Source organism: Perca flavescens, chromosome 19 (genome assembly GCF_004354835.1).
Source record: "Perca flavescens isolate YP-PL-M2 chromosome 19, PFLA_1.0, whole genome shotgun sequence".
NCBI lineage: Eukaryota > Metazoa > Chordata > Actinopteri > Perciformes > Percidae > Perca > Perca flavescens.
Genome location: NC_041349.1, coordinates 12,212,444 through 12,224,481, shown reverse-complemented (window position 1 = coordinate 12,224,481; position 12,038 = coordinate 12,212,444). Strand labels below are relative to the sequence as shown.

The 12,038-nt window shown below is 39.9% G+C and overlaps 1 protein-coding gene across 1 annotated transcript in view; it reads left to right on the top strand.

Annotated features, from left to right (window-relative positions):
- The window catches only part of znf638 (zinc finger protein 638), a 36,499-nt gene extending 24,777 nt beyond the window's left edge, over positions 1 to 11,722 (top strand). Inside the window, exons 24-36 of the mRNA XM_028563977.1 lie at positions 2,534 to 2,698; positions 2,820 to 2,954; positions 4,755 to 4,793; positions 4,893 to 5,033; positions 5,555 to 5,646; positions 5,826 to 5,849; positions 6,298 to 8,605; positions 8,704 to 8,806; positions 9,360 to 9,452; positions 9,697 to 10,017; positions 10,529 to 10,645; positions 10,862 to 10,983; positions 11,070 to 11,722. Coding sequence (XP_028419778.1) covers positions 2,534 to 2,698; positions 2,820 to 2,954; positions 4,755 to 4,793; positions 4,893 to 5,033; positions 5,555 to 5,646; positions 5,826 to 5,849; positions 6,298 to 8,605; positions 8,704 to 8,806; positions 9,360 to 9,452; positions 9,697 to 10,017; positions 10,529 to 10,645; positions 10,862 to 10,983; positions 11,070 to 11,132 — 3,723 coding nt within the window. The 3' untranslated portion in view covers positions 11,133 to 11,722. The remainder of the gene's footprint in view (positions 1 to 2,533; positions 2,699 to 2,819; positions 2,955 to 4,754; positions 4,794 to 4,892; positions 5,034 to 5,554; positions 5,647 to 5,825; positions 5,850 to 6,297; positions 8,606 to 8,703; positions 8,807 to 9,359; positions 9,453 to 9,696; positions 10,018 to 10,528; positions 10,646 to 10,861; positions 10,984 to 11,069) is intronic.
- Positions 11,723 to 12,038: the final 316 nt, after the last annotated feature.

The following is a 12,038-nucleotide window of genomic DNA, read 5'->3' as shown; positions in this document are numbered from 1 at the left end:
TTAAGCACTTTTTATTTTACTATATCTCTTTCTACTACTATGGGCTAACAGTTAACATAGAAACGATCAGACATACATTTAAATGCCCTCTGTAAATAGACAGTATTATATGGCTATGCTGCCACCTGCTGGTAGAAGCAGTAAATTACAACTTGACCCACTTTCACTTAGCTACGGTGCCGTCAAGCAGAGCTCAGTGAGCTGTGTAACGACAGTACAGTGGAGCAAAGCCAGACGCAAGCGTCTTTGCTAGTTTAAGACCTTAAGACCGACGCAGTTGTCAATTTCCCGTCCAGTGCCCACGAGGGGCATGGCATCACACATGGCATTGGTGGCTCTCGATATCGTCCATCGGCACAACAATACTTTTCAGCTATAATAACGGCTGCCAAAGTACATTTTGCAACACTTCTATTGGCTTTAAATAACAAATAAAAGCTCCAGACACTGGAGACAAACCGGAAGCAGAGCCGAATTCATCAAATCAACTGACTTTAAAACCCTGTAAAGCCTGACACATGATAAAATAACCAGAAAATTCTAATTTTTTGGAATTTATATGTTTATTAAACCTTATTACAAAATTCCAAATTTTTTTTTTTGCCATATGATTTTGTTTATGATATATTTTTTGTATCATGTTTGATACATTGGCCGTTTTGGGCAACGTTTTACTCACAACAATGTTCATTTTAGGTACAAAAATTTGTTGTTTTTGGGACCTCAACTTCCATGCTTGTATGGGCTACACTTTCATCTGGATAGTCTTCCTCATATCTGAACTTCCATTATCATGCATAACCTTAGGAGTCCATTCCTCCTCCTCCTCATCATCTTCCCCTAACTGCTCCATGTCACTTGATTTGCCATGTACTGTACTATCATGCTAATGACATTTTTAATATACTTCTTCTTCCTCTAGTCTTTTTCACATCTAAATACACAAATTGGTCGATATAGCATAGCGATTATGTTATTGTTATTTTGAAAATACCCAAAATGTATTTTAAGATGGCATTTTAGTCATTAATTACATTAATTAAATCATCAAAATAGTGTGTGTTTGTATAGTGGTAGGCATTATGTAGATTACATTACAAAAATGTGACTTGAAAGTTCAGGGATAAAGAACCTTAAATCCCCGCAGTATCAAATTTGATACACACATTTTTAACACGATTTAACTATAATATAAATAATTAATTTTTAGGTGATTATGCATTGTTTCAATAAAGAAGATATTTATTTAAAAAAATAGTAATAACATAAATGTTATTCTTACCATAACTATATGAAAATTAGCAACTTGTTCCTTGCCAAAAGTGTGTGGAGGATTTAATGACAGCAGCCATTTTGAAAAGGTAAAAAAAAAATCCCTTTCACTGCTTGTAGTGGAATGATACTCCACTAGAGGGCAGAATACATGTATCAGATTATATACAACAGGTGTTTAAGGAAATTATTGATCAACTTGATGAGATAGAGGTTTCAAAAACTTGCGTAGCAAATATGATACAAATGGTTTTACAGGGTGCACTTATTCATATTGTTAACAGTGTGCAGTGTTGGGAAGGATACTTTCAAAACGTATTTCGTTACAGAATACAGAATACATGCCCACAAATGTAATTTGTAACGTATTCCGTTACTCAATCTGAGTAACGTATTCTGAATACTTGGATTACTTCAGGATTACTTCCACATTGAATTGCGTTTTATAAGTGTAGGAATGCAGCTATCACATCCAGCTTACTAAACAGGCCTATAATGGTGTGTTCTTTTTATTCCAACTAGCTGAATGTGTACCTGAACAAGCAGATAGATTATTGTATTGGTAGTCCCGAACTGCATACTACAAAAATCTAACCGTGGTCTAAACTACCACAAGCTAACTTTAGCTAACGTTAGTTAGCATGTCAAACGGGGCTAGTCAGTCTTTAAACGGCTCTGGAGCTAGTAAATCAGCACCTAGGAGAATGTAAAGTCACACGTCAATGTTAAAATAGCAAGGTGACCAGTAAAACTACAGCAGACGACTACCCTTGGCTAATTAAAAAAATAACTTACTTTAAGATGCTTCTTCAGGTTTAAAGTGGAGTAATTTGGACGCTGAAAGGAGGTTGGTTGCTGGGAAGCAGAGGCTGCACGGCACAGTTAGCTGTATTTCATTCTCCCTGTTCGTTCTTTAATGTGAAATGCTGTTTGAATTTCCAAGATATAAACTTATTGCTGCCCTGCCTCTGTCGTGCCCGTTCCGACTCCATTGTGACTGATCACGCAAATAGCAATTTTTTTCTATTTCATATCAGGGCTTCTGGAAAATGCATTAAGTTGTCTTAATTTATTCAGAGTGAACCAAACATCTGCATATAATACCACCCTATATCTTGTTGACATTTATTTAAACAATGCATTCTCATATATGATCTTGTTTTTGCACATCTGATATTCCAATCTGATCCGACATCAAAATTTACTATACGGTTGAATGAGGATTGATGAATTTAACTTAGTTCTTTGAACATTTTTATAGAAGGCCAGTATTCGTGGTTCCATGATCCCGACAATCATGTTGACCGGTTTGCCAGAAAAAAACTACAAGTACGAGGATGTGGCCGAACTGGTCTGGTGGCATTTTCCCAAACGGAACCTTCACTCCCTGTACTACAACATTACAGTCTTAACACTGCAGAGGAGGGTAAGGAGTAGACTGACTGTTACAAGGACAAACGGGACAAACATTGTTGTAATTGCAATTTTACTAGTTAAATGGAGCTGTGTTATTTTAATTTAATTGTTTTCCCTTTCCTCACCTCCAGGGCTTTGTGTTTTTTCCCTGTTGGACAACGTGCTGCGCTTTTGTCAGAGAATACATCGCATATCCATTTTCTATCAATGGCTGCACGCTTGGTGTTCACTTTGTCTTGGAACACATGTATCCCGAATCTAGTGAGGTATGGACACTGGGAGAAACTCAAAAGGAAGCGCCCTGGGCTGTAACACTTAGAGCATTTACATACAGTTTAAATAAAAGATTATATTTGTTAAGGCAATACCCCGATTTGATCAAACGCCATGTAAACACCTTATCCCAGTAAATATCAGAGTTCTTATAACCCGGTTAACAGAGGTAGAGAACTCCTTTAGTGGTATTCCTCCATGTATACACCTTAACCGGAGTATGATCAGTTGAAGCATTGAACTGCATTGTACAGGAAAAAAATCTGTCAGCGCTGTGAGTCGTAGTCATTGCTATGACATCATACAACTAAACAGTGATACCCAAATTAGTGGGCCATCGGCAGTATGGAGCCTGCGGTCCATCTGTTTTACTCCCCGCCAAGGCAGCAGCAGACATCGGGAGATAGTTAAACAGATTGTCCATCTCCGAGGCTGTCAGCGTTGTGTCTCGCGAAAAAGTGGAGGGTTAACATTACTGATATAATGAGCCGAACAAGTTGTCAGTCGTCTGGCGAGAACACTGTGCGTTCCTATTCTGTGACAAGAATACGTAAATGAAACATTAAGTTGTTAAATTTTAGTAATTGAGAGGCCAATCGGTGTAATGTTGACATAGAAAAAGCCAGTTGTGTGTTGGCAGAGTGCCACCTACTGTACCGGGAGGTAGAGTTACTCCGTCCTTCTTCCCATTGTTCCCAGCTCATGTATATGGGGAGAATTGGCATAACCCGGTGTAAGACCATACCCCGGTTACTGGTGTGCATGTAAACATACTGACTGTGTCAGGATAAAGATGAACCTTTTTAGAATAAAATAGGAAACGAAAAATTCTGTATGTAATGAGTTTATTAATGGGTAATTTCAGAGGTTTTCACCTGATCAACCCTATTGTCCTATGTTTTTGTGTGTAAGTGAATGATGGGAACAACAATCTTGGAAATTTGTCCAGTATTAAGGGGGAACACTGTGAGCAACAGCCGCAGACCAGGCTGCAATGTAAGCCAATAGGGCAAATGTGCATCATCAATTTTGTCCACTAAAAGGGCTGTTTTTGCCACTGACAGGCTCAGATTATTATTATACGTGTCTGACAACATTATGGAAAGGATCCCTACAGAGAGAGGCCTTTTTAAAACCTATTTAAGACCTTTTTTTAACCAGAAACAGCTCTGAGGTCGCTAGCGCTAAACCCACCAGACTCCATTTAAAAAAACAATACTCTTAGTGTGTATAGAGCCAACATATTTTCACATGTAAATCGGTAAACTCTGTTCATTTCAACCAAAACTAGAATTGCGGAAAATAGGGTACAGGTGGAGAAAAGAAAAGTTAACAGGCAGCAACTGCAAACATGATTCAGGTGCCACCCCAATCCAAGGAAATCTGAGAGGCGGGAAAACATAAGTACTCTGGGTAAGAAGCTCCCAGAAGCTAAGTTAGAAACAAGCATTACTGGGACTTGAATGCACACAGAGGGAAAGAGAAAGGAAAGAGGAGCTCAGACTGTCAAAGGAAGTCCCTCAGCTGGTCCAAGGCAAACCTGATTCAGCTCTAACTATAAGCTTTATCAAAGAGGAGAATTTTAAGCTTACTCCTAAATGTGGAGACTGTTTCTGCCTCCTAAACCGAAACTGGGAGGCTCGTTCCACAGGAGAGGAGCCTGGTAGCTGAAGGCTCTGGCTCCCATTCTACTTTTAGAGACTCTAGGAACCACAAGTAACTCTGCATTCAAGGAGCGCAGTGCTCTGTTGGGGACAACATCTGTGACAATCTATCTTGTAATCTTTTTGTAGGAGAGGATGTACACAACTCTGATGAAGTGGAGCAACGCTGTAAGTCATTAATTACTTATGTAAATCTTTTGTCAAGTGAAAACAGCTCTTCATCTTTGGATCTGTGTTCTTTAACACAAACTATTTCTTGATCTTCAGGGAGTTCCAGAGCCAACGTCTCTGGAGGAGCGGTTGCTGTGTGTGGAGGTTTCTGAGGCATCTGCGGATGTCGTCAGGATGGTCATAGAAGAGGTGGCGTCCATCGCGACCTTTGTTGGCTTCCTGCCACTCGCCAACAGGGTACAAGAACAAAAACAATTTAAAAAAATTTGAGAGAACTGCACTATCTAGGCCTTAAAAAGTCTTTAATTTAGTTTCCTCCAAAAAAGGCCTTAATTAATAAGAGATATACATTTCATTGACAAATGTCTTAAATAGGGCTGTCAAAATTAACACGATAATAACAAGTTAATGCAAATTCCTTTTAACGGCACCATTTGTTTCCGCGCGCAATGAATGCACGCATGTTCTATGATTTGGGGCTCTGGCCACTCCATATTTTGGAAAATCAGGAAGCAGTGCAGCACCACTGCACTCACCCAACAAAGATTACTGGCTTCTCTCACAATTTATTTAACCACACTTACAGTTACCTCAGGGTAGTTTACTACAGTATAATCAATCGTGTGATTAATCATGACTAAATATTTTAATCAATTTCATTGATTTCCATTTATCTTGAATGAACTAACTTCACATATAATGATAAGATTCTTACGTTTGTTTCTCTCTCTTTGACCATGACTGTCGTTCTACCTCAGATATGCATTGAGATGGCCGACTCCAGCGGTGTAACCAAGGTGGTGGAGAAATACAACAATTGCTCACCAGACTCTTTGAATAGAGCAGCTTGGTACGCATGTGTCCTTTTAAAATTAGGGGTATGAAATGGGGTTAAATAAGTTGTATAATTACTCAAGTCTGTGTTTCCTCCGACAGTCTTTGTTAAAGCAGGTTGCCTCTGTGTGTTGATGCTTTTTTTTAATATTTGACTTAACCTAAACTGACCAACTTTTTTTTCTCACTCTCCAGGACTAAAGTTCTGTATGTTGAGTCGTGAGTATATCCCTTTATAATTGATTTATGTCAGGTTGCAAAAGCATGTCAATTATCAATGTGTTAACTGTTATTACTTGTAGGCAGGTGCAATGTTTTAAACCATTGTAAACTGACTTGTTTTTTGGGGTTGCTGGTGGGACAAAAAAAACGTTTCATAGACTAAACGGTTATTGGTGTATTGATAAAAAAGGTCTTCAGATTAATTGATAATGGGAATCATTCTTAGTTTGCACCATAAAAGTTTGACAGGAAAAAGAGGGGGGTTTTATGTAACAAATATCAATTCACTGACATGTATTTGGCATAAAGCAGGAGATAACTGAACACTTAATTCAGAGACACTGGATGAAAACTTGGAAATTGTATTTCTTATTTCTTTTAACCATTTTGTGAGAACATCACTTTTTTCATAAGTGACTGACGATCCTTTTGTTTGTAATTTTAGTTTGAAGAGCCTAAAACAGCGTCTACAAGATTCCAGTGAGATCACATTAAACTTTGAACCGGAGACCATCAACGTCAAAGCCGAGCCCACAGCTGTGAAATGTCAAAGCTCAGGTGTGTCTTCTGTTGGCAAACGGACATCAACGAGGTATTCAAAATACTCCAAGAGCTCAGCCTCTCCTTCACTCTCCTCACCAAAATCAGCTAAAGGCTCAAGCTACGTGTCACCAAAAAAATCCAAGGACTCATCTGAGCCCACCAATTCCTCTACCAAACCATCGGCTGCCTCCCCTTCTTCCCCTGGTCAGAAAACACAACATAGCAAGACAAAATCTCCAGCCAAAGCATCAAATACTGCATCCTCTGGGTGTAGAACCCGCTCATCCTCCGCTGCACAAGAAATGGATAAGATGACATCAGTGGCTACAGTCAAGGCTTCAGTGGAGACTCATTCTGAGCCTCTGATAGAAGAAGCAAAAGACACAGAAAGCACAGTGGCAATGTCTGACCACACAGTGTCAGCAGAGAGCTTTGCTAAAAAAACTGTTGAGTCAGAGACAAAAATAGAAACCTCATCAGAGATACATCCACCTCTACAGGGACATGGATTAGAGTTGAGCCAATCCCAGAGTCTGGAGGTTGATGTTCATGTCAACACATGCAAAGGCCGCAAGAAAACCAAAGAGGATGGGAAACATACAGAGGTGGAGGTGGACGACAGGGAAAAATATCAAATCCTTGGTTCACTTGATGAACAAACAGATGAACAGATGAATGACCAAGGCGGCAGCTCTGAAGTCCAGCCAACTGTACCCGAGGGAGGCCAGACTTTGCACGAGGAAAGCTTTCAGGTCTTGGACAGTGTCGACGATAAAGGCAAAGCCTTCCCACGGGAGTACAGTGAAATGGAAATAGACAGTTCTTTCCAAATGGTGGACAGTGCTACCCAAGACCAAGCAGATACAGGTCAAGAGGAGAGTCACCAGGTCCAAGATGATGGTTCCACAGTAAAGCAAGAGTCTGAGGAAGCAGCAATTCCTGCCGGCGACAAATCTGACAACGGAGAAGGGAAGACGGGAGAAGAGGACGACGAAGTCAAAGGCAAAATGCGTTCAGCAGAGTCCTGCAAAGCCTCATCAAAGAAACATCTCAGTACAGTTAAAAGATATGAGACACGGGCTAACATGGACACCACTGCTGGAGTTTCTAAAAAAGACAAAGAGGTCAACGAGGAGATGGTGTATGAGATAATAGATTCTGTTAAAGAAGAACCGGTTCAAGATGTTGCCACCACTGAAATGTCTGGTAGAAGGAGTGCAAGCGGTAAGAAAGAGGATAAAATTACATTAAATCTCACAGAAGCAACTGAAAAACCAGAGGAGGCTAAAACTGTGGAGGATGAAACTGCCAATAAAGAACCACTCATAACGACAAGATCTACCAGAGGAAGAAGGGAAAGAGCCACTAAGAAAGATACTTCAGATGAAAAAACAATAAAAGAGGACATGCCAAGAAAAATGAGGCCCACTCCTGCCAGAGAATCACAGGAACAAAACAAGGAAAGAACACCAAAGAAAGAGGAGAAAGCCCCTCTAAAAGAGAGCACACCATCAAAGAAGAGTGACGATGATGTAAAAGAGGAAATTGACTGGGATGCTACCTATGCAGTATTCGACTCTTTGGAAGACGAGCTTGTTAAGGCTGATCGGCCCGCTACAAGAAGAAAAGGAAAAAGGGGAAGACCGAAGAAAGACATTAAAACAACTACAAAAGACACCGACATATTAAATGAGGGTGAAACAGAGGCATCTGAAAAAGTGGCTGATGAAGAAGAAGCGACATGTCAGATTCTTCATTCTGTGGAGGACAAGATGGTTAACGATCAGCCCCCCACAGTCACACAGTCAGACGAGAACATTTCTAACAACAGCGACGAGCAAAAAACTGAAAGTGCATCTCTCGCAGGATTGCCCAAAAAAGATGTAACATCTATAAAAAAAGAGGCAACACCTGAAAAAAAAGACACAGCAACATGTGGTAGCACAGTTATGGAGGTAGAAGCCAAGGAGCTGGTGACTCTGGATGAGGTGGGAGCAGATGAGGCCGGAGAGGAAAGAGTGCCAGAGAGCCGAGAGTTGGATGGGGAGATGACGGAGGGGGAGCTGCAAACACTTGTTACTCTGGATGAGTTCGTAGAAGAAGAAGAAGAAGAAGAAGAAGAAGAGGACGACAGAGAGGCCAAGCAAAGCACACTGGAGACCCGCCCACCCAGCCAGGAGGACGAATCGGAGGACTGCTTAAACTCAGAGGTAAAGGTCAAGATATTAACCTTAAAGCCAAAAAAAAAAAAAATACACTAACCGCTCTACAGTTACAGATGCTAAAGATGTCTTGTGTCTGTTTCTAGACTTTGGTGACTTTAGATGAAGCGGATGATGATGAGGAAGAGAAGCCAGACGAAGAGCATACTAAGAAAACCTCATGTACCGTCAAACACAATGATGATACAGGTGAGTGTTGTTCTGTCAATACATAGTACAGTATACTGGCACAAGTATATTTGCATTATAGCCACAAGAGAACTATTGACTGTCTCCTTTTGTTATCAATTGAGTGATTTCAAACCAGTAGACCCTTTTTACAGCAGGCATGCAGGAGAAGCACAGGTGTTAAATAATAACAGTAACAATGGCTTCATCCAAGTGTCCCAGTAAGTCTTGCCAGTGAGTGAGCATGTACAGTGCCAAAGCCCTGAAACTGGCTTACTTAAATGGATCATTATTGTCTCAAGCCTTTCCTGCTCTTAAAAGTTCAAAAGGCAGCCGTAAAAAGGATCAAAACCATTGATGATTAAGGTGTAAGCACTTAGCTAGATACGTATTATTTTTTATTTGTGATTAATTAAAAATTTCTCTTTTTTAAATTTTTGTTGATCAGTGTCAAAAAAGTCACAATCAAATCTGAGTTGATTTAATGTTGTTAGACAATATAACATTGAAACTTGTGGGGGTGAGGTTAAACATTTAGCTGTTTTAGAGGAAAGTCTGAACTTTGTGACGCTAGACGAGGTGGGAGCGGTGGAGGAGGAGGAGGAAAAGGAAGCTGTAAAAACCAGGACAAGAGGACGTGGCAAGAAGAGAGCCAGACAGACCCCTGGTAACATACACACACACACACACACACATACATTCATATCTTTTATACAGTCATGTTATTACCCAAAATCTAATCTCTGGGGTCTCAAAAATACAAAATGTATAATTTTGACATAAACGGCAATCTTTAACTTCACTGTTTTCCAGTGATCAAGCTCTAAAAACACAACTCTTAATTAAAGAGCGTTATTTTGCAGTTTGTTTTTCATTTGTTTGCTCGACCGATTCATTATCTTTTACCACAGTGAGAAAATCTACCAGAGGGAAAACCGTGACTGCAACAGAGGAGAGAGAAGAAGAGTTGGAACCAGCTAGCACCGAGGTTCTGCCTCCAACTCCACTCGATGCCTCCTCTTCACTGGACACAGATCCGTCTACGTTGTCAAGTGACGGCCAGCCGGAGATCCAGAGGGCCGAGGTGGAAGCAGCGAGCCCAGCTGACATCGAGGCGGCCTCTGCTGGGCAGGAGCTGCAGCCGGAGCACCCTGGGGACCAGACGCTGGAGGGATGTGTGGAGGAAGGAGAGCAGGAAAAGAAGGCAGGACGGAGCAGGGCAGACATCAAAGGTACAGAGAGCTGAGAGAATACACTAAGCCCACATTGAGCTGGTATTTTGGACCAATGAAAATGCATCTTTCTGATAAAGTGGATGAAATACTTGTAAATGCTTATTTTAGATTTAAGGCTGCAAGTAACTATTATTCCCATCATTGATTAATTCTTTAATCAATAGTGAAAAATACATCTCTTGAAATTGCTACTTTTGTCAGTAAAGCTATCCTAATCTCCCTAAAATGTTATTTTCCTATCATAGAATACAAAGAAAAGCATCCAAATCTCACTTTTGAACTGGAACTAGCACGGTTGGGCATATTTGCTTGAAATATGACTTAAAACAATGAAGCACTTATCAAAATCTTTGCAGATTATTATCTAAATTCTGACAATCGACTAAGCAATTAATCATTTATGGCTTTGACTAACATTGATGCATGGATTTTTTTTTTTTTTTTTCAATTGTTGTATGATTGCTTTTAAAGCGTTAAAGATGTTTGTTTGTTCCTTCTCTTTTTTTAGTTGTGAGTAAACTGAGGAGGGAGCCTGTTGGACCTGAATCAAAGCGATCTCGTTCTCAGTCTCCTTGTGTCGCTATCAACGTCAAACTGCCGCCATTCAAACCCAAAAACCCCCTCGGTGAGACCCACAAATATCTGGAAACTTATTTGAAGCTGTGCTTGCCTTTGATCGGGGGCTCAACTCCTTTGCCTGTGACTCAGTGCAGGACTTGTTCCCCTCCGTGCATGTATGAAATCAACCAGAGAAAATTCAGATCGTTATCAAATTTCCAACTTAATGTAAAAACCCAGTAGCAGATGTTTTGATACAATTTTCTACTGTCTCCCTCTTCAGGTCAGGAGTTTGTGGTCCCCAAATCAGGCTATTTCTGTAATCTCTGCTCTCTTTTCTACCTGAACGAGAGCACCGCCAAGGACCTCCACTGCAGCAGCCAGAGACACTACGACAACCTGCAGGTAAACACAAACTAACACAAAAATAAACAATAAAACACACTCTCGTGGCCTTACACTGTGTGTGTTCTCCCTTCTCTTTTTTTCAGAAACATTACCAGAAACCATCAAGAAGTTCCAAACAAAGTTCTCAAGGCTCCGTTTCTGATTGATCAAGACACCAACTAATTACTTTTTTTGGGCCAGTGAAACGCCAGCAGCTTTACACATCAATGTGTATAATAAGCCATGTTGGTCATAACTAATTGCTGTCTGCCATCTTTTTTCATATAAATGTGTAAATTATACCATAGCTGCCTTCTGTGAGTTAAACGGTTCCATTGCTTCCATCAGTTGTATTCTGAAAAAAAACTAAACATGAGGACAGTTTCTTTATATAGTCTGTTTACGTATTTGGATGATTGGAACTTTAAAGCTGCTACATAACCTCTTTTTTTTGGAAATGACTTAACATTTGCACTAAATTTGTGTTTACAACCACTTTAGCTTTATAGTGCAGAGTCCGGCCACTGTTAGATCAAATGTCTCAACTTGAATGGGTAAAGAATGAAGAATTGAATTAAGAATAAAGAACGGTGGTCCTTAACTTGCAGACAAACATTAGCAAGGTTAAAGATGAGATTTATTATTTTGTTTCTTGATGATAATGTGAAGACAATTTTTTGGAGAGATCGTTTCTTGTGTTTATTCTATGCAATGTTTGCTTTTTGTTATGTCCTTTTAAAAATATATCTGAAATGACTCCAGTGATTCCATTCTTTTTATGGTCAAAGTGTATCTAATAAATCATGACCAGGTTATGTGTTAGAGAAAATCACATTATCACAAACTTTTTCGCAACTGACAGTCGCTAGTGGACAGTTTTCATGTTGTAACAAAATATTTTGTAACACGAAACGTTTCTTTATCTTGTCATAACGTGATTGTTGCATGTTAAAATGAAAACATAGGCCTAATGTTAGAACATTAAACATACAGGGAGCTGCGGTGTTGGCAAATACCAAATGCTTTGCGTTTGGGGGAAATTGTTGGGTCTCTGTAAATTATAGTGTGTGGTC